Raw genomic sequence first — 21,673 nt, 5'->3', positions numbered from 1 at the left:
GTTCCATGATTAACTAGCTTCATAACCTTGGAAATATCACTGCACTTCTCTGAAGCAGCTTCATCATTAAGGTGGGAAGGGTACCATTTGGCTTCACTGATGTAAATAAAGACATCTGGGAAAGAGAAACTGTAGGGGGTAAGAAACACCAAGAAAGCAGAAAGGAGGAAAGAGACACAGAAAAGCGTCAGTCAGAGGTTGACTCGGAGAAGAGGAAGAGGGATAGAAGCAAATATACAAGGAATAAAAAATTTGCATAGGACAGAATTTCACTCAATGAGCGTTAAGTCTTCAGGCCAGGGATGCAATCCAACCTGAAAGGTCAATCTCTGTTGTGAAATGTATGGTTTTTAGCATTTCCCAATAATTATGGTCATTGAGCAAGTAAATGGTGATGGCTTCACCAATATCAAGGAATAAGATGAAGACCAACTGAGGGCCACAGAGATGATAAAGCTGTCTATAGAAGAGCCAGAAAACTTAATTTTTCATAAATTTTGTTAAATATTCTTCTAAGCAGTCACATTTGAAGTGAGCCATCCTCAATTCCTGAGCATAATGCTACTGTTATTAAAAAAACTGTCTATTGCTATATGCACCATACATATGCACCAACACATCACTGTAAAGGACTATGTTCACAAAATCATTATGTTGATTTTTTTGAGCAATTTAAAGGATTGTTTTCAGATCCCAATCCTATTCCTCTTCTTATTCTCTTCTTTACTAATGATAAATTACTGAAGGGAAAAGGAGTTTTAGCACCAGATTGCCTTACCTAGGTTATGACCCTCTTATTCTAGTTAATAATTCTGTTCTGTAAATACTATCTGAACTCTGGTTATGTGAGGAACAAAAGGAATACAGAGATGAGTAAGAACTATATTCCTGCCTTAAAGGATCTTGAGTTTTGGTTAATTGCCAACCAGCAATACAGTGTCTGGATGGACAGCAACACCTTAGGACAAAGAGATATTTAGAGGTGGGAGGATATATCAGGATTAAGTCAGGTTGGTCAACACTTCGCCCAGTTTAAATACACTCAACGTATTTCTAGGCACAGCCAAACATTTTCACTTTTAGCACTACCTTTGTGTCTTCATCTCTTTTCTTCCAGGTCTCAAAACTCACACACACCATCCCAATCTTCAAAGGTGCGAATCTTCTCTATAATCTTCCCCAGTGTCCATCAGCATCTGGGTTAGGGGCTCCCACACATGGCTCCTCACAAAACCTCCATCTACTTTTCCACAGAACCCATGAGGCTTCCACTCTACATTCCCAATAACATAGAATGCACATTATGGCCTTACTTTGAAGTATCTTGAAAGCAAAACCATCCCTTTCTCTGAAGAAATTATAATCTACTGTTAATTGGCCAAATTAATGCTAATGTCCCTCGTTAAGTGTACAACAAGGCACTAAATTATGAGAGGATTAAATCAAAGGTCACAAACTGATTGTTTTGTTTGCACAATGTTTTGAAAATCTGCTAAGCAATCAGCTAGATTTCTGGGTTTTCCAAAAGAACCTGAAGATCTGGCCATGCCAGATCCACACTCACTCACAGCAACAACAGACAGGCACAGTGGCAGTGTCTCCTTTAGGCAGGGCATGAGATCTCAAGTCTCTGGTCTTCTGAAAATTCTTGTGACCATCAAGGACCTGGGCTATAGATGCTAATGATTGCTTAATGTCTAGATGTCATGCTGAAGTTCAAGGAACACAACAGTAAGCAAAACATAAAAGCCCCAGCCCTCGAGGAACTACCTGTGGTTTTGAATAGATGCTGAAGGAAAGGGAAAGCACCCCATGAGGAACAGCAAAGTGAAGGCATTTCATGTTCCCAAGGAACTCCCTATTAATGGGATCCTTGAGGGAAGTGAATGGCCACACCCTATCTTATCAGTTTTGAGATCTAGATTGAGCATGCTTAAAGGGGAAGGTACACAGTTTATTTGTGAGTCCATATAATTAAAAGATTAGAGTATAAATTTATATATATATATATATATATATACGTATATATATACACATACACATACTTATATATTTATATACATACTTATATACTTATATATATATATATATATATACACACACACACACACACACTTATATACACTATATATGTTATTGTCACTGAAATAGATTTCTACGATTCTAAGATTCACTCATGGAATCAAGTATCTCCATATCTTATTTTCTGCATTTCTCACATATGACCTAAACATGTATATGGTTAAATTCAAATTAGCAAATTTGCATTAACAAAAGACGTTTTTCTTTACTCTTAACCTTTATAAGTAGCAACAACATGACATTTTATAAAAGGTTATTTTAATACTAAAGATCTCAGATTCACAGTCAATTCTATTTTTGACCACAAAGTGAAGCCCTTATATTTTGAAGATTTCTAAGTACCAATTCTTGTCTGATGCCCTTAACTTCTGCCTTGCTGACCTGTACTAAAATTTATATGCCTGCTAATCATATAACAGGGAAATGAATAAAGGACGCCAGAAAGATTGCTTAATGACTTGAGAAATCTATACAGAGGTGTAGGCACATTCTAATTAAGTTCTCCTGATGTTAAAATTGCAGGAAATCATAGGTTGCAATAGTGGAGACAGTGTAAGTGAAAAAGGCAAGGAAGAGAGAACATTACCTGAACATATTGTTTAGATAAATTAAAATAATTTCATCCAAAAAAGTCTGGCTACATCTTAAAGCCTTAAACCAAATCATACTGTTTATTTCACAACTTGGGTTAGTAAGAACATGATTATCATTTAGGAAAATGGAATTCTTTTCTGCGAAATTGTTCCCTAACAGAGTTATCATCACCACCACCTTCATAGTCATCTTGTCTAGAAGTATACAAATTATCTTCAGCCAATCTTGCTCTGTATGACTCAAAGAATTAGAACTCAGAAAAATGGGTGACATCGGTAGGAAGACCAGGCTACATATTAAGTGACTCAAACCAAGGTCTTCCGGCTGCTAAGCTCATATTCTTTCCACTACGCTGTTCTAACTCTTTCTCAATAATTTAAATCTAAAGTTAAGCCTTTAGAGGCTGTCAAGATCCACTATCTCATTAGATCTCAGTAATAATCCTGAGAAGTAAATAGGGCAGACATAATCTCTCTAATATACAGGACACTTGGTACCCAAGGATAAAATGATTTGTCCAAAGAGGTTGGCTCTAATGCCTGGTAATACCCATAAGACATAAGTAACTATTAAAAAAATACCGTGTGCTAATGAAGGATGTTACCTTTAAAGTAATCGTATCTTCAAAGGAGTAGAGTGTATCTGTTACAGTTGCATTCTAGGGATGGTAAGTACTAGGTATCTGTACTGCCTCCTTCCCACCATCATCCTTCACACACGCTTTCCTGCTGGGTCTGAACGCAGCCTCAGAATCTTCTTGAAAATACAGCTCCAGGCAGCCCCTATCAACTGACTGGCAAGAGAAGCCACCCAGCTAAAACCTGCATTCCTACCCTGACTCTCTTCATTTAGGTCCCACATTGTACGACATTTGTTTTTGACATTCTTTCTTTGCTTTTAATTTGATAATTGCCATTAATGGTTCTCACATTATTTCACATGTGTATCTATTGGCTTCTCCCAGCACCAGGACTCTGCCTTTTATTTATCTCAGAACATCAACTCAAAGTGTTCTGAGTGACTGAGACAAATGTATGGTATTTATGGAAAACACTCAAGATTAAAAAAACATTCCTGAAACAAAAAGCTGCCGTTGTTTCTGATTATGGCTTGGACCAGGGGTTAGGAAACTTTTCTGAAAGGGGCCATATAACAAATATGAGCTTTGTGGGTCAGATGGTCTCTGACACACCACGCACCTCTGCATTGCAGTGTAAGGCACCCACAGACGATCTGTAAGTAAATGTATCTATATTCCAACAAAACTTAACTTGTGGACACTAAAGTCTGAATGTCCATACCATTTTCACATATCACAAAGAAAGGATTCTTCTCTTGATCCCCACCCCTCACCCCCAATTAAAAATTAAAAAGCCATCCTTAGCTTTCAGGCCACAGAAACGCAGGAGGCAGGCTGGATTCGGCCCACAGGCCGCAGTTCATGGGCCTTGGGCCTGGCTCTGGGATTTTCAAAGTGAGAATTTCTGGTGGTCTACAAGATCCAGCCACCAAGTCCAACTCCCTATGTGTGACTGTGAGGCCGGATTTTCTTCGTGTTATCAATGACAAGAGAGCGAACACAGAAGCAAGTACGAGGGTCCAGCTGCCTCCTATTAATCCAGAAATTGAAGAGATTTGCCAAAATGTAAAACAATGTCACTCTTCTCACTAATTCTTTATGGTATTATTATATTTCAGATACTCATAATGCTGTTTATGTTAACATGTAATGGGTTTATTGATTTTAAATGGATTATTATATTTTTAATTCCTCAGTTTTGATTTCTAACATGATGAATATCAGTAGCTATAACCCATGTGAACCAAAGCTCTCTGGGGCCCTCAGTAATTTTAAGAATGTAAAGGGATCTTGAGAGCAGACAGTTTGAGAACTAAATGCTGACTACAGCTGGATGACTCATTCCCACGGCACTTCCACCCACCAGACAGACCACCTGATTTCAGTCTTCATCCTGACTTCTCCCCACCTAAGAGCTTCCTGGCATTTCTTTGATTAGATTCTGATTTGGTAAAATTTAATCCCATGCAGTTTATGTTCTTGGATAATAAAGCCGGTGAAGACAAGGTGGCTATCTTCATGAAAGGACCCTTCAGAAACGTGCAGCTCACAAACACACCTCAGCCTTTACTTCGCCAAAACAGCCAACGTGATGCAAGGATTCCTCCTTAGCTTGCATCTTAAAAAAAAAGTATTGTGATTCCTTGCCTCCAGGAGAACAGAGCTCAAAACAAACAGATTTCACTGGCTCCTTTATAAATCACAGACCTTTTGACTTGGCCCCGAAAAAAACTGTGGGAGCCCTCAGGGCAGCCTGAATCTAAAGAAAGAAAATTCATCAGACCTGATGCCAGTTTATGGCAGTGGCAATGATAATGCACTGTCGATTATATTTGCAACATCTTTAAGAGAGGATTAACATTTGGTTTGTTCTGTTATTTGAGATTTAAATTTTTTTAAAGAATATTTTAGGAGAAATAAGAGGGAAAGTGGTCTTATTTCCAGTGTTACCATATGAGGAAACCTTATATAAGGAAGCATTTATTTTGATATAAATTAACTTTGTCATAAGGCTGAGCTGTCTATCCAAATGATGTGTACTGCTGGCCTGGGGAATTCTGTCCACCCCCCAACCCCCAACCCTAATTTTAGAGAGATTTAAACAATAACTATGATTTCCAACATTAATAATTTTGTTGAGTTATACATTAGGTAGAAAGTGTTTCCCCACAAGTATATGACTCTAAAAATCTCTTATGGAATAATAACTTTTTAAATAACAAAAAAGAAATTTATATTTTAGGATATTTATCTTCAACCTGCATTATAAAATACCAAAAAAAAAAAAAAAAAAGGAATTATAATCAGATACTAAATCTGTCATAATTTGTGATTTTGGCTCCAACTAGTAAAATAAAACACGTTTGGCTATTTTGAACAACACCAAAACTGAAATTCACTAGCATCTTTAAGGTCAGAAAGCCACTAGCAAATTATTACCTGTTTAGGGGATTACCACTCATTTGGGCAACAGTGCAGATTATATTAGGAAGATTTTGGTAGCTGTGATGCTCAATGAAGAACAGATAATAGCCTTAAAATGTGGGGAAATGCTTACTGTTTAAATCTACAGTAAAAGCAAAAGTCTCACCATGATTGCAAAACATTCCAAATTGTGAAACTTAATCTGTAAAATAGACAAAAGTAAACCAGCTTCCTCAGTTAGTTTTTGAGATCTCAGCATCAACTTAAAGAAAATGCTTATATTTAAAAGAAAGCCTATTTCAAAATACGAATCCCTATACTTAGTACAAATAAAGTCATAAATTGGTATGGCATATCATACAACATTCCTCTTGTTCCAAGTGTATGCAAATGAAGGCAATGTGAAACTTAAGTTTTTAAAAAAGTGACTTGCTCCACTCTTCAATTCTTTAAGCAATAAAAGTGCCTCAAGCCAAAAATAAAAAAAGACAACTGATACTAAGGTAAAAACAATCAAATTAAGTAAAATTGGTATGTGAATTTCATGAGGAAAAAAGAAAACAAGGATATGTGTACTTCACTGAGTAGAAAAGATATATTGCTATCTGGCAAATACTGTCTACAAAACTTTTCTTATGTGATAAATCATTTTCCCCATTCTCATTTTAAAATCAAAATTATGTTAATTAAAAAACCTGAGTATAATGAAGTTGATTAGGAAGGCAATAAATTTCAAAATCATATGGAATTTATACTACCACAAAGATAGAAGGGATCAAGAGAATTTTGGTCCATATATGAGAAGAAAAAAAATAGTCTGAATAAATATTGTCTCTACTATTCCAAAGCAACAAAACTAGAATCAAGTATACTTATTTTAAAGTTTGGCACAGCAGTTTAAAATTTGAAAAACACCCTTGTTATTTTAATAAAATAATTTTCAGTTTTATTTTTCCTCCCTATTCCCCTCCCCAGCAGGGGGACAACACAGTGTAAATTTCTGTAGCTGGTGGGGAATTTTCTTAGCACTTTGTGGAAACTGTTGGCTTTCAGAAACGGACAGGCTGATTTGAACCAAAAGTTAGACAAAACATAGAATTGCAACAACAATAAAAAGCCATTTAGGAAGAGGATCAAGCCAAGCAGATAAGCAAACTTCATAAAATCAGCTTTCTGGGACTGTCCATCAAGTCGGTTCCCTAATTTCAAAAAGCCAAAGCAAAGCAAAGCATGCTGACTTACATTGCTTCTTCAGTTCTCTCAGCTGTTGCTTAAACTGCACATATTTTTCATTGTTTTGAAAGTCTGCGTCAGAATTCTTATTCTGTAAAGCCAAAAATTTCTTCTCCACTAATAACTTTAGATCTGGTATATTTTCTGGACGTTCTTCTTTTACCTGACAAAGACAATAAAATTATCTTAGTTAAATGTTATCAATAACACAGTTTTGTAACATTATTTTTACTTCATCTCATTCAAATGAAAATATAATGAGGTAGAAAACAGAATCCCCTCACTAGAGAACCAATATGTTCCAGGACAGATTGCTGGGGAAAATGGAGGGAATCATTCATCCCACCTACTCATCGCTTTCTTCTTCTTCTTTTTTTTTTTTTTTTTTTTTTTTTTTTGCTAAATTTATTGGGGTGACATTAGTTAATGTTAATTAGTTAAAAAGATTATATATGTTTCAAGTGTACAATTCTGTAATATATCACCCAAAGTTCAGTCTCCTTCCATCACCCACTTTACCCTTTCAACTTCTCCCCTGGATAAGCACTTTACTGTTACCTGTATCAATGTGTTTTTATTTGTTTGTTTGTTCATTTGTTGCTTTCTATTTTGTTTTTGTATTTTGTTAATCCTCACCAAAGGATATTTTTCCATTGGCTTTTAGAGAGAGTGAAAGGGAGGGGGAGAGAGAGAAACATTGATGTGAGAGACACATTGATTGGTTGCCCCCCACAGGAGCCCGAACTAGGGCTGGGGATCAAGCCTGCACCCAAGATTCGTGCCCTTAACCACAATTGAAACTGGAACCCTTCAGGCTGCAGGACCACACTCTATCCACTGAGCCACACCAGCTAGGGCTGTTGCTTTCTGTTTTATATCACACATAAGTGAAGTCATGTGGTTCTTGTCCTTTTCTGATTTATTTTGCTTAGCATGATACCCTCAAGATCCATCCAGGTTGTTGCAAATGGCAGTATTTCATCTTTTCTTATGGTTGAGTAGTATTCTATTGTGCCCTAACTTGCTGTCTCCCGAAAACTACTGAAGGAAAATGGCACACAGCCCAACGCTGTGAGCTCCACTGCACCAGAACCTGAGCACCACTTCTTCCTTTAACCCAGGTCTGCTCGGTGCCCTCCCCTGCTTCACCTGCAGCTACTCCACCCTCCATTCTCATCACTCCTCCTCTCTGGCCCTCTGCATCAGCAGGTGAGAGTGGCTCCGACCTCACAAAAGAAGTTGAGACTTTAACCTTGAACGTCATCATTTGCTGCCACAACAAGGAATAAATGCCTCCTATTCTGTTCAAAGCTAAATTCTCAATCTATGTTCTTGGTTTGCCTCCCAATATTTTATTATAAAAATTTCAAACATGTGAAAACTTGAAAGAATTAATTGTATTTTACCATTCATCTACTTCCTGGATGCCACAATTAATGTTTTGCTATGAGTGCTTCATCACACATCTATTCATCTGTGTCCCTCTATCTATCCTCAATCTTGTTCTCAAATTCATTCTGAATTCCATCTTCTTTATCTCCTTCAGAATAAACTTTCCTCTGTAAGTGCCCAAAGCCTTTAAATTGGTTCTTTACACCCATATTTAAAAGCAAACAACCTCTTTAATCCCTGCCCACTCCCTTGCTATTTTCTCTCCAAGTCCAGCTCCTTGAAAAAAAATCATCTGTACCCATTGTTTCTGCTTCCTCATCCTCACACATGACCCATCCCCATCGCTGCTGGCACCCACTTCTCTGCAGTGGCTCTACTTCAGACCTTCATAATGGGTCCCTTGAATCACTGGCCTTTTCCTGATGCTCCTGCCACCAAGCAAAATTCACCAAATTCCCCCATGTGCCCTGATATACTCTGGACAGATTTCTTCCACAGCCCCAGTAATATTCAATTGCGCTTATTTTTACATGTTTCTTTTCCCTAATAACATGTAAACTCTTTGAAAGATGTCTCATTTATCACTGGGTTGCCAGGGCCTAGCACACATCTGATTCACTCCAAATAGATTTACCCATTAAAACCCACATTTTATCAACTGTTAATAATTATTATTAGAGTATAAAACATACTTTCTGAGCTGGAAGATAACTTGGAGATTATCTAACCTTGATTATCTACCTTCTCCAATTTCATAAGCAAATAAAGTGATATAGAAAGAAGTTAAATGATTTCTCTACTATCATCCAGTCAGTTAGAAGCAATGCTAAGACTGTAAGATAGATACAAAAAATTCTTGGTATTGATATAATCTTGCTTAATTGCTATGCATTTTTTTTTTTAATATTGTACTAAAGCCCCGGTGCATGAAATTCATGCATGGGGGGGTGTGTCCCTCAGCCCAGCCTGCACCCTCTCCAATCTGGGACCCCTCGAGGGATGTCCAACTGCCCGTTTAGGGCCTAAACGGGCAGTCGGACATCCCTCTCACAATCCAGGACTGCTGGCTCCCAACTGCTCGCCTGCCTGCCTTCCTGATTGCCCCTAACCGCTTCTGCCTGCCAGCCTGATTGATGCCTAACTGCTCCCCTGCCAGCCTGTTTGCCCCTAACTGCCCTCCCCTGCAGGCCTGGTCACCCCTAACTGCCCTCCCCTGCAGGCTTGATCACCCCCAACTGCCCTCCCTTGCAGGCCTGGTCCCTCCCAACTGCCCTCCCCTGCTGGCCTGATCCGCCCACAACTGCCCTCCCCTGCTGGCCATCTTGTGGCAGCCACCTTGTGTCCACATGGGGGCAGCCATCTTTGACCACATGGGGGCTGCCATCTTGTGTTGGAGTGATGGTCAACTTGCATATTACTCTTTTATTAGATAGGATAGAGGCCTGGTGCATGGGTGGGGGCCGGCTGGTTTGCCCTGAAGGGTGTCCCGGATCAGGGTGGGGGTTCTCTTGGGGCGTGGGGCGGCCTGGGCGAGGGGCCTGTGGTGGTTTGCAGGCCAGCCATGCACCCCGGCGACCCAAGCGGAGGCCCTGGTATCTGGGATTTATTTATCTTCTATTAATTGAAACTTTGTAGCTTGAGCAGAGCCAAGCCTCCTGCTCGCTCCGTGGCCACAGCCATTTTTGTTGGGATTTATTTATATTCTGTAATTGAAACTTTGTAGTCTTGAGTGGAGGCCAAGATAGGCCAGAGCAGGCAGAAAGCTTGGCTTCCTCCATCACCGGGGCAACTCAAGCCTCCTGCTCTCTCCAGCTCTGTGGCTGCCGCCATTTCTGTTGGGATTTATTTATCTTCTATAGCCTTGAGTGGAGGCCTGGGCCTGCCAGGGTGTGTGAAAAGCGTGCTGGGGAAACCCAAGCCTCCTGCTCTCTCCATGGCCACAGCCATCTTGGTTGGGTTAATTTGCATACTCATTCCTGATTGGCTGGTGGGCGTGGCTTGTGGGTGTAGTCGAGTGATGGCTAATTTGCATATTACTCTTTTATTAGATAGGATTGATTTTTTACAGAGAGGAAGAGGAATAAAGAGTTAGAAACATTGATGAGAGAGAAACATCGATCAGCTGCCTCCTGCACACCCCCTACTGGGGATGTGCCCACAGCCAATGTACATGTCCTTGACGGGAATTGAACCTCGGACCCTTCAGTCCGCAGGCCAACGGACTGAGCCAAACCAGATAGGCTGCTATGCATTTTAATTAGCTAAATCAAAAATGAAAATTAAGTATAAAATCAAAATGCCTAAATTTATATTTATAGTATAGAGTGAATTGTGTTCTCATTGCACTGATGAAACTCAACCAGTGCTGGACCCACCAGCAAAGAGAGCTATGGAAACATAGAGAGGCTTTAATGACAAGTCTTATACGTAATTTAAAAATTTAAATAAGCCCTAGTTGGTTTGGCTCAGTGGTTAGTGCATCAGCCTGCAGACTGAAGGGTACCAGGTTCGATTCCATTCAAGGGCACAGGCTTGGGTTGTGGGCTCAATCCCCAGTAGGGGATGTGCAGGAGGCCGCAGATCAATGATTCTCTCTCATCACTGACGTTTCTATCTCCCTCTCCCTCTCCCTTCCTCTCTGAAATCAATAAAAATATGTTTTAAAAAGTTTTTTTTTTATTAAGTCCTGTAAGGCTAGGGAAACAATAATGCTCAATTTGGAAAAGAGAAGGTAGAAAGGCAATTTATTAGTGCCTTATGTCTCAAGAATAAGAGGTATTACACATGGTGACTACTACCCTCTACTGCTACACTAGATAGAACAAGATGAAACAAGTTCAAGACTGCAGCATGAAGAGTTCAAAGTAGATACAGAAAATAAATTATGAGTTCTTAGAAAGGAATCATAGTCTCTTTTTCTGGATTTATAAAATATAACCGACTCACATCCACCTGAGATGTTAATGGTAATACTACAAGCAGGTATACAGATGAACCTTCTCAGGTCTTTAATGAGTCAAATTATTATTTAATCTGGGGTGATCAGAAAAGATCTGGTCTGAGCAGATGGTCAGTAAATGCAAATGTTTTTTTCCAACACAGTCCCTAGCTCACTCAACATACTTAATTTTCCTAGTTCCACTACAAGGAAAGAAGAGTTGGAGAAAAGGGGGAGGGAAGATAGAGGGGAAAGCATTCTGAAGTTGATAGCATGGCAATCTGAAATATCACTAGGAAAACCTGAATAAACCATATTCAGTGATTCAGAGAACTTTTCTTCCCCATAGCCAGAACCTCAAGGGAACTGCTGTACAGCACATAAATTCATAGCAGCAAATACCTTCTCTGGAAATCTGATGCTACCGTTGGCATAGCTATACACTGCAAAGAGAACTTATTGCACTCTAGCTTTAAAAACGAGAGCCTGCAAAATATCAAATTCATTATCTGTTTAAAACAATGCACTACATGGGGATCAACTATATTTTTAATGGTTTCTTGCTTTGTTTATATCTTCAAGAGAAACAGATACATAATTCCAAAAGGGAAATGAAAACGCCATTGGTTGGTAGCTGATCATAAGTGTTATGAGGTCTGAAGAAGGGAAGGATAGCCCTCATTTTCTAGGACAAATTTAAAATACTTCCAAGAACTTTGAGAGGGGAAGAGAGGATCTATTAGATCCCAGGCCATCCCCTCCCTAAGGACAAAGCCCTAGATACAGGACCTGACACCGCAGTGAATTAAAGCACTGGGTGCATTAGTTTGCTAAGGCTGTTAGTGAGCCACAGACTAGGTGGCTTTGACAGGAGAAATTATTTTCTCACAGATCTGGAGGCTAAATGTCTGAGACCAAGGTGACAGCTGAGTTGGTGTCTTCTGAGGCCTCTCCCTTTGGCTTGAAGACAGCCGTCTTCTTGTGTCACCACGTGGTCTTCCTTCTGTGTGTGACTGTGTTCAAATTCTCTCTTCTTATAAGGTCGCCGGTCATATTGGATTAGTGCTCATTCCCATGCCTTTATTTAAACTTAATCACAACTTAAAGCCCTATCTGAGGTACTGGGGATTAGGGCTTCAACATAAGAATTTTCAGGGAACACAATTCAGCACATACACTATATTAATGAATTTTTAAAACAGAATTCTTCAAATAGCTTACAAATGATTAATCTTTATACCACTATAATTTTAAAATGATAGAACTACTGAGAAGTAAACTTAGCAGGTATTGTATTATACAGACAGAAGGAGAATTTCATACTGCCCTCGGGAGAGAAAAAGTCGAGTTTTAATGCACCACCCACTTACCCATCCAGTATTCAGTGAATGCCCTCTATGTGCTAGGCAGTGTAGCTGAACAGGAGAGGAGACCAGAAAAGTTGATTGGGAGCAGATGTTAAACAACTCTGGGAGCCAGGCTATGCAAGTGAGCCCTGACCTGATAAGCAGCAGCAAAGACACTAAAATATTTTAAGGAGTAAAGCAATAATACTATAAGAACTTTTTAAAAATTATTACTATGGTTAAAGTATTATGCCCTAACCAGTTTGGCTCAGTGGATAGAGCGTCGGCCTGCGGACTGAAAGGTCCCAGGTTCGATTCTGGTCAAGGGCATGTACCTTGGTTGCAGGCACATCCCCAGAAGGGGGTGTGCAGGAGGCAGCTGATCAATGTTTCTCTCTCATCGATGTTTCTAACTCTCTATCCCTCTCCCTTCCTCTCTGTAAAAAATCAATAAAATATATATTTTTGAAAAATAAAGTATTATAAGATGCCCTACAGACAGAGAGGGAGAATGGAGTTAATGCTGTATGTTAACTAATGGCAGAGGGGCTGGCGGCCTGGTCCAATTATAAATGCTATTTGTGAAGCAGAATGGCTGAGTCTTTTCGTGAGAGGAAGATCAGGACTGATGATGATTCTAAGACAGTCAATATTTAATATAGCCAACTAGCTACATAACATTTTCTTGGGAACAAAGGGGGCAATCCTGAATGTCTGTTTAACATCTAAATGGAGAGATTAGTAGGCGGTCGGAAAGACATTTAAAATGAGAACATGGGAAGGAAAAGAAGAGATGTGAAAGGAACGCTAAAACAAGCAAAGTAGAAAGCCAGGAGAGAGGAATGTCACAGAGAAAGAAAAGAGAAAACTTTCATAATAGTGACACTTGTTCTTTGGGAAAAATGATACAAGAGAGCTCAAGTAAGCTAAGGTCTAAAGGAGACCACAGCGCCAGGATTTACATACTAGGCGCTCAGTACAGTGCACTGAAACTACTGATCTGTCTCAGCTGACAGCCTATGAAGCTGGGCTCAGGCGAGGCTTATTCCACTGGTGTCCAGTCCACAGTAGGTACTCAAATGATGCTGATGAACAAGTGAATTACGGGGAGGCCAAATGATGCTGCACTGAGATGACAAAAAGAGATTCCAGGAGTTCTGTGTGAACAAATGAATACAGTTCGGTGACGAAGGAGAGAGTGCAGGAAGTAGATCATAGGCAAGAGAGAGCTAAAGGGACTGATTTATTTGCATAAAGGGCGTCAGTAGCATGAAGTGAAGTTGACATGATGGAGGAGAAAGAACATGGATCTCGGGATCAGTTAGGTCTTGGTCCACCCTATGCATGAATCTTAGGACAGTTCTTCTAGGCCTTGGATTTCTCTCCTTTCTTAATTAGGCACCAGGGATACCCACTTCAATGCTGCAAAGACTCAATTAAATCATGTTTGTGTTTAACTTTGGCATACAGAAATGTCAAGAAGCTTCAACTCTTTACCCTCCAACTTTAGCACAGAGCCTTAGCATGTTTGTGGATGGAGAGGAAGGAGCCAATGGGGAAACAAGTCCAAAACATTAAGAGAAAGCAAGTAACAGATTTCAGTTGAGAAAATCATTCAAGTACTAGGACAAAAACTAGAGGAGGAAGAAGGTGACCTGTTGGGGAAGCGCAATAGTCTCTACCTGGTGTCATAAGTGTCTCCAGGGCTGGGCAAGCAAAGATCTGAGAACTCGCCCCCAGAAGTGTAGGACAACAGGAAGTGGTGAGGACTGTGCTGAGGAGCAGGCACCAGCCCCAGGTGAGAGGAGGCTGCCACACAGCTCTGGATGACTGCTGCCTCTGAGAGAGCAAGCCCTGTTTTTAAAGAAAGGTTAGAAATCTAGATTGTTGTGAGACATTTTCTTGTTTTTAAAACAATATATAGTCCAAACAATACATCAGCCCACAGGCCACGAATGTGAAACCTCCTTTTAATGCAGACAACATGTTTTAGACATAAAAATAAAAGTACTCTTGAGATCCACAGTATTTGGGGGGAGGGGGGAGCCTACAGCAATTCTCAGACTTCTTTCTACTTTAGGGATAAAATGTGGTCCTCTCAAGCAAGACAGAGAATAATGGGAAAAGATGGGTGTGGGGGAGAGAAGGAAAGTAAAGAATCCCCTTTTGACATGTTATTCCAAAGTATTTATGACCAAAAACTTGGGCTATAGACTTGAGATTAAAAATAAGACTCTGCTTCTCACTGAATTACCTTAGAAAAGTTACTAAATGCATCTAACCTTAGTTCCCTCACTTGTAAATAGAAAATAATCACAGTATTCACCTCACAGTGTGGCTGAGAGGAAGAGATGAATGAAGCAGTAAGGCACAGAGCTGACTGTTGCTGGGAATATGCAATGAGTGGCTGCTATTGTTGTTGTTCTCATTTTATGTGTCTCCAGGGGCTGGATGTACAGGTCTGCAGCACAGCAGACTGACATGGAAATACCCATGTGGAGGGAATCAGTTTGGGTTTTAATGGAAACCGTGGAAACAAATGGGATCACCGGGGGACTAAATACACAGAAACTAAAAAAGAACCAAGAATAGAACTCCAGCGAATGCCACACATATGAAGCAGCTAGAAGAGTCTAAAAAGAAAAAGCACAGGAGTGAAAAAGACAACCAAAATAAAGTGTCCAAAAGTCTAAGAAAAATATCAGGATCTGTCAAATGCTGCGGAGAAGTCAAGCTAAATAAGGACTGAAAAGTGTCCATTGGCCTCAGTGACTGGGTCACTGGGGACTTTAGCAAGAGCAGAGGTCTGCACAAGGTGCTGACTCTGAAATATCCAGGTCTTTGTTTAATGAATTGTTTCGGAAAGATGGAGCAGTGACTGGAAAACACACACAGAATCCCAAAAGTTCCATGAATTCTCCAACTGCTCAGTGTCAGCTCAAAATCACCTGTAAATGCACATGTAAATGGAACCCAGTGCTCCTGTGACTGCAATATCAATGAGCGACTGTCAAGAACTCAGCCTGGTTGTTTTTAGGGGAAAAAGATAATGGTAGAATAAAAGGCGGAACTCAGTCCTTACCCATAGTGAAACTATATATCATTTTCAATATGCTTTAACCTAAATTTTAAAATATTTATATGATAACTAGAAGCCCTGAAATTCATGCATGGGTTGGGCCCCTAGGCCTGGCCGGCGATCAGGGCTGATCGGCAGGGCGATCAGGGGCCCCCCACTGGCACACGCCTTGGCCAGCCTGGTGCCTCCCACTTGCTGGCCCTGCCTCCTGCCACCACGGCCCACTTGCCAGCCAGCCACACACCCCCGCCACTGCCGCCGGTTGCCTCCCTCTGTGGGGCGACCAGCAGGGCTCTTGCAGGGGGCCCCCCGTTGGCACTCACCTTGGCTGGCCTGGGGCCTGCAGGCTGGGGGCAGCTCCTGTGTTAAGCGTCTGCCCTCTGGTGGTCAGTGCGCATCATAGCGACCAGTCGTTCCACCGGTTGTTCCACCATTTGGTTGATTTGCATATTAGGCTTTTATTATATAAGATAAACTTTATTTCTTTTAAATAAGACCGTATATATATGCAATGACTCAAAGTGTGTCATTTTATTGCCATAGGGCAAAGTCAAGGTCTCCTCCAATTATCATTATTGCCTTATAGCCACCATCTCACTGGGAGGGAAGATCACAGAAGCTAAAGATATTAATGGGCTGAGTCATTCACACACTTTTGAATCATGTGAGAATCTAGCACAAAATCAGTCATTCTTGTAACTGAACCGAGACTCAGATGAATTTACTCTCTCCAGCAGAGTCACTGTTAGATGTCAGGCTCCCAAAACAACATATACCTACTGATTTACATTTTAGAAAGCACACAGCCTTTAGAAGTTTATTATGGGTACATAAGAGTGATAAGCAATTTGCTTTGTGTTCTGCTCAGTACACTAAGTATTCCAAGTTCTGAGTCAGAGTCAGCTTGATCTAAGGCTATGGGGCCAGCTTTCATGCTGGGTATCCAGAAGAAATGGCCTAACTGGTCCTAGAACATTCATTCAACAAATATTTACTGAGTCCCAGTTGGGTACCAGGCATATGCTGAGCACTGAGACATTTATGGAAGCTGGCCCAGGCTTCTGACACACCACCAACCCAACTGGTCATGCACAGGGTGAATTTATATAGGCCAACACCGTCTCCACCTTTGTACAGCAAAAAGGCTTGGTAACGTTTTTATTGAAAGGCATGTCCAGGCTAAGAATCATTATGCTTTCCGTGGCTAGAACCTAATTGCATGTACATAGGGAGACACATCACATTTTCTACAGAGTTTACTATACTATCTTTGCCCTGTTTAAAAAAAAAAAAAAATCACACACACTAATGATGACCAGCATGAATTATACCCTTCATCTCCTGCCAGTTTCTGTTGCCCATTGCACAACCCGCACTGAACTCTTTGGACCCAATTCTTTACAGTTGAGTGAGTTTCCCTTTGCCATTATTTAGTTTGACTTCTGACAAAACTCTTAAGAGAGAATACTTCCTTGTTGAGCATTACTACACATCCCATGGACTCCACAGTTTGCCAAGGTGCTGTAACACACCATTAGTGAGCAGTGGCCACCAGACATGGAAACGTCTTTCCTCCTTCAAGCCTTTCAGCAAAATGTTGAAAATGAAAAAACTTAAACAGTGCGAGAGTGCTACTGGTCTAGTCCTAATGGACCAATCCTGTGGAACGGGCCGTGGTCTAACAGATGGCAGTTGAGTGAGGCAACCTGCCATCAATGTGCATCTGTTACTAAACATTCATGCTGTTGAAAATCACTCTAATAAATTTCTCACGGCACCATCCCCACACTATAAGATTAGGGCAAACAGGAGCCACAGGAATCACCTATTTACACCGAATGCAGCACTAAGATTCCCATATTGGGGGCCAGGAAGGGGGTGGTGGCGACAAACTGTTGATTTTGTTCTGTTTTGGCAGAATTTAAAGACATGTGCATTATTTATTTATTCATCCATTCAATAAATATTTACCAAATGCCTACCCCACGCAGGCACTGTGGAAGGCATTGGAGATGCAATGCAAACAGACTAACCTGGCCCCTGATGTTCTCATAGGGCTTGGGATCCAGTGGAGGAAACAAATATCATTCAAATAGTCAAACAAATATGCTACCACCAACTGTGGTGAGTGCTGGGAAGGAAACCTATCAGATGCGAGGCGAGCATGTCACAACGTAAACAGTGAGGACATTTTTCACAGGCAACTGAAGTACTGTGCAGCTTAAACACAGGCCGCGCTGCGGGAAGGGTGGGACGCAGCTGCCCACTGTTGTTATTAACAACTACTGTGCACTTGCAGGGCCCCTTTCGTCTGAGAGATTCAAAGCCTGACATACACAGGAACCATTATCCCAATTTTACATGTGAGGAATGGGCAGCTCACAGCAGTTAAGCGTCTTGCCCAAGGTCATACTGAGTCAGTGACAGATGGTTTCAACTCATTCAAACCCCCTTTCAACCTCGTTTTGCTTTGCATGTGCTTCCAACAACTTTTATACCCCATCTTAATTTTATGAAAGCATACTTGATTTCAGGCACATGTTCTCAAATTTCAGTGGTCATTTTGTAACTGGACAATCAAAGGGTCTGGGCTGCCTGTCACTACTCGAGCCAATTAGGCAGAGACAGGGTTGAATATGGGCGTTTATTCCAATACTGCTGGCAGTATGGGAGAGTGGCAGGCCATCCACAAAAATCTGCTCTGTTCCCCCACCATAAGCTAACTAACTGCTTATATTGGGTAGAAGAACAAAGATTACATGGGAAATAGGCAAAAGGGTATACCAAATGGGCAGTTCACAGGAAATGCAGGCTGGAGATTTTCAAAGGCCTGCAGGTATGCAAAGGCTGGGGTCTTCAAAGGGCTGGTGACATGCAAAGGACTGGCTGCTCTGGTTTCTGCAACAAGATTGTTAATCTCTCCATGATAACAGGCAGCTCTGGGATAGAGAGGATGGGCCTATTTCCAGGTGAGCTCCCAGGTCCCACGTACAACTCCCAGCCAGGTTAGAATTACTAATATTTCTTACAATTATAGCTGGCCCCCAATATTCTAATTCTGCCCCATCAATGTGTTAGCTCTTAGATGAAAAGACACTTATTCTGAATTTGAAATTGCCTTTCCTGTCCACAATGCCTCTGTCTTCCACAGAATTACTAAATGCCTTACTTATCATCACAGAATCTCACTCAAGATTTTGCAGTGAAGGAAGTACAGCAATGGGTTGGGATTTACTGGTCTTACCAAGTACCCCATTATCCAGAAAGAGGATCTGTCAGAATGCTAAGTCACCTACCTGGGCAACACCACCCCCTGAGGTTAGAATGATGGCCCACAGTATGCTTGTAACATGTGAATAATTCACGGCATTGTTTCTCCCACAGCCAGAAAACATGGGCCTAGGAGCCAGGGGACAAAGGTAGAATTAGTTACACATCTCCTCCCCCCTCATCACACCTAATGACCAACTTGCATTTTTCCCCATGACTGTAACTCTAGTTCTGCTGGTTTAACAGTCTCAGTACCCACGAAAAAAAATGATTTCACTAAAGGACTTAACAATGGCTCCACTGAGTTGAAAGCTTAAACTGCAATCTAGCGATTTTGAGCTCTTCATGATACTCAACAGGCAGACAAAAAGTGAGGTTACAGAACTGGTTGGGACAATGAATCTTCATTATCAAGGGTAAACAGGATTACTACTACTGAGTGAGAAAAGGGAGGTGTGTGTTTGGAACCAGGAATCCTCCAGATTTTTGCCATGTCTACTAGTAAAAGATAATGGAAATCAGAAACAACTCTAAACAGACAGAACATCAAGAACATAGGTACCTCAGCAATGAAAGCCCAGGTGTTATAGTCAGATAAAAACCTCCACCAGCTCAGAGTTGGCTGAGAGCAGAGAGAACATGAAATGGGTAGTGGAGAAAGGGAGTTTAAAACACCAACTGAGTTCAGGACCAACAGCAAAAGCTAAGACTAAAGTATCCCTCTTATTTCTTCCTTGGTTTGGCATGTACGTCTTTGTTTTTAACTGATTTCTCTCTTTCCCTTTCTTCTAATCCTATATAATAAAAGCCTAATATGCAAATTGTCCCCTTGGGCAGTCATTAGACCAGGAGTTCGACTGCTCGCTATGACATGTGCTGACCACCAGGGGGCACCATGGAACATGGCAGGCTTCCGTGACATAGCGGTGGCAGCAGGCAGCAGTGGAGGCACTGCCAGCCCCGATGGGCCCCGACGGGCCCCGACAAGAATGGGACTGTGGCAGGATGGTGCAGCAGGTGAGAGGGCAGCACCAGGCCAAGGCAGGTGCGAGTGGGGGCCTGATCACCCCGCCAATCGCCCTGCAGATGGCGACCAGCGGTTGTTGGGGAGCGGGGCCGCGCCCGGCTCCCAGGTGCTGAGCGAGCCGGGCGCGGGGCCCTGCCCCAATCGATCACCCCACAGACGGGATGGTAGAACAGGTGAGGGGTTGGCACCAGGCCAAGGCGGGGTGCCAGGCATGGCTGTGGGGCGCCAGGCGTGGCCGCGAGGCTCGGAGCATGAGCTGCGACCAGATCCCCACAGGCCACCCCGAGGGACCCCACCCGTGCACGAATTCATGCACTGGGCCTCTAGTATTTTATAAAAAGTGAGTTGGTGGCTCATTAGTTACAGAGTGCCATTATGAAACAATAACAAAAGTCTTAAGCATGGCCCCAATATTCAAGACTTGGAAACTGTAACTGATAAGATGTTCTTTCTTTCCTCCTTTTGTGGAAAGAGAGAGCATGTTTTTCACTGTTATGAGAGACAGCAATGTTAGCAGGGAGCATTTTGTAGTTGTCACTGTTTGCAAATTTAAGTCTGGAAGAAGAGTGGATGTGACAGAGGTTGAGCAGCCAAGCTTGTTCATTGGTCCAGAATCTTTGGAACATCTTTCCAATGTTTGGGGAATTTCCCACCTTAGGAGTGATCCCTTAATGGGATAGGAACCAGCAATTTGTTTTCTCAAGACTCCTTTGCAGCAAGGACACAGACATGTCACCTTGGTCCTTTGTCTGTGGGACTGCAGTATAGACGGTGCCAGTACAGCCCCTGAGACCAGATTACCAAGGGATTTAACCGTTAAGTCCCAATTCTACCTCATACTAGCTTGTGTGATCTTGGACAAGTTACTTAGCCTCTCAGAAATTTGATTTCTTCATCTATAACTCTGCCCACATCATAGGTTTATAATGAATATTAAAGAAATTAGGGCATATGAAGAATTTAGAACTTCTAAATCTAAATGTAGTGAGCTACTAGCCACATATGGTTATGTAAATCTAAATTAACACATTGCACACCAGTAGTTTTATTGCTAGCTTTACCCAATGGCCAGATAAGTTTCTATTGAATGAGTACAAAAATCGTTTTACAAAGTACCATACTTTAAAAAGATATTAGCTTGTAAGAACATGTAATAAATAACTTCAAAATGCAATGAGTATTTAATTTTAAGGTGTGCCTTTAACATTTATGTAAAGCACTGTGTAATATAAAAACACGAGACTGCTCGTGATCTTCCCACAATGTGTTAAAATGAAATAAAAATAATTTCATGCCTCAGTCACACTACCACATTTCAAGTGCTCAGATGCCTCCTGCACCCAGTGGCTACCTTTTTACAATGCAGACAGAGAACACTGCCTTTACTGTAGAAAGTGCTAGGGGGAAGTACTGACTCACAAAACACTTCCTGGCACCCAGTAAGCATTCAGATGGTAAATGCTACTATTATTATTAGTAGTATTGCTTTCATTATCATTGCTTACACTATAGCCTTAGAACTTATTTATCTTATACCTAGAAGTTTGTACCTTTGACAGCCTTTACCCAACTTTCCACATCTCTCACCTCTGGCAATCACATTATCATCATCATTATTATAATAGCAAGTTTAAGATACAGCAGAATTTTAAAATCAGGTGGAGGAGATAGGTAAGTAAAAAGCAACTAAATGGAGTCCTATAAGGAC

The 21,673-nt window shown here is 41.2% G+C and overlaps 1 protein-coding gene across 4 annotated transcripts in view; it reads right to left on the bottom strand.

Moving 5' to 3' along the window:
* NSMCE2 (NSE2 (MMS21) homolog, SMC5-SMC6 complex SUMO ligase) overlaps nt 1-21,673 on the bottom strand; it is a 228,045-nt gene that overhangs the window by 137,712 nt on the left and 68,660 nt on the right. For all 4 annotated transcript variants that reach the window (XM_080646211.1, XM_080646208.1, XM_080646210.1 and 1 more), the window contains exon 4: nt 6,923-7,076. In XM_080646211.1, coding sequence (XP_080502337.1) covers nt 6,923-7,076 — 154 coding nt within the window. The remainder of the gene's footprint in view (nt 1-6,922; nt 7,077-21,673) is intronic.

The sequence above is a fragment of the Plecotus auritus genome, assembly GCF_963455305.1.
Source record: "Plecotus auritus genome assembly, chromosome: 11".
NCBI lineage: Eukaryota > Metazoa > Chordata > Mammalia > Chiroptera > Vespertilionidae > Plecotus > Plecotus auritus.
This window is presented reverse-complemented; position numbering and strand designations above follow the sequence as displayed.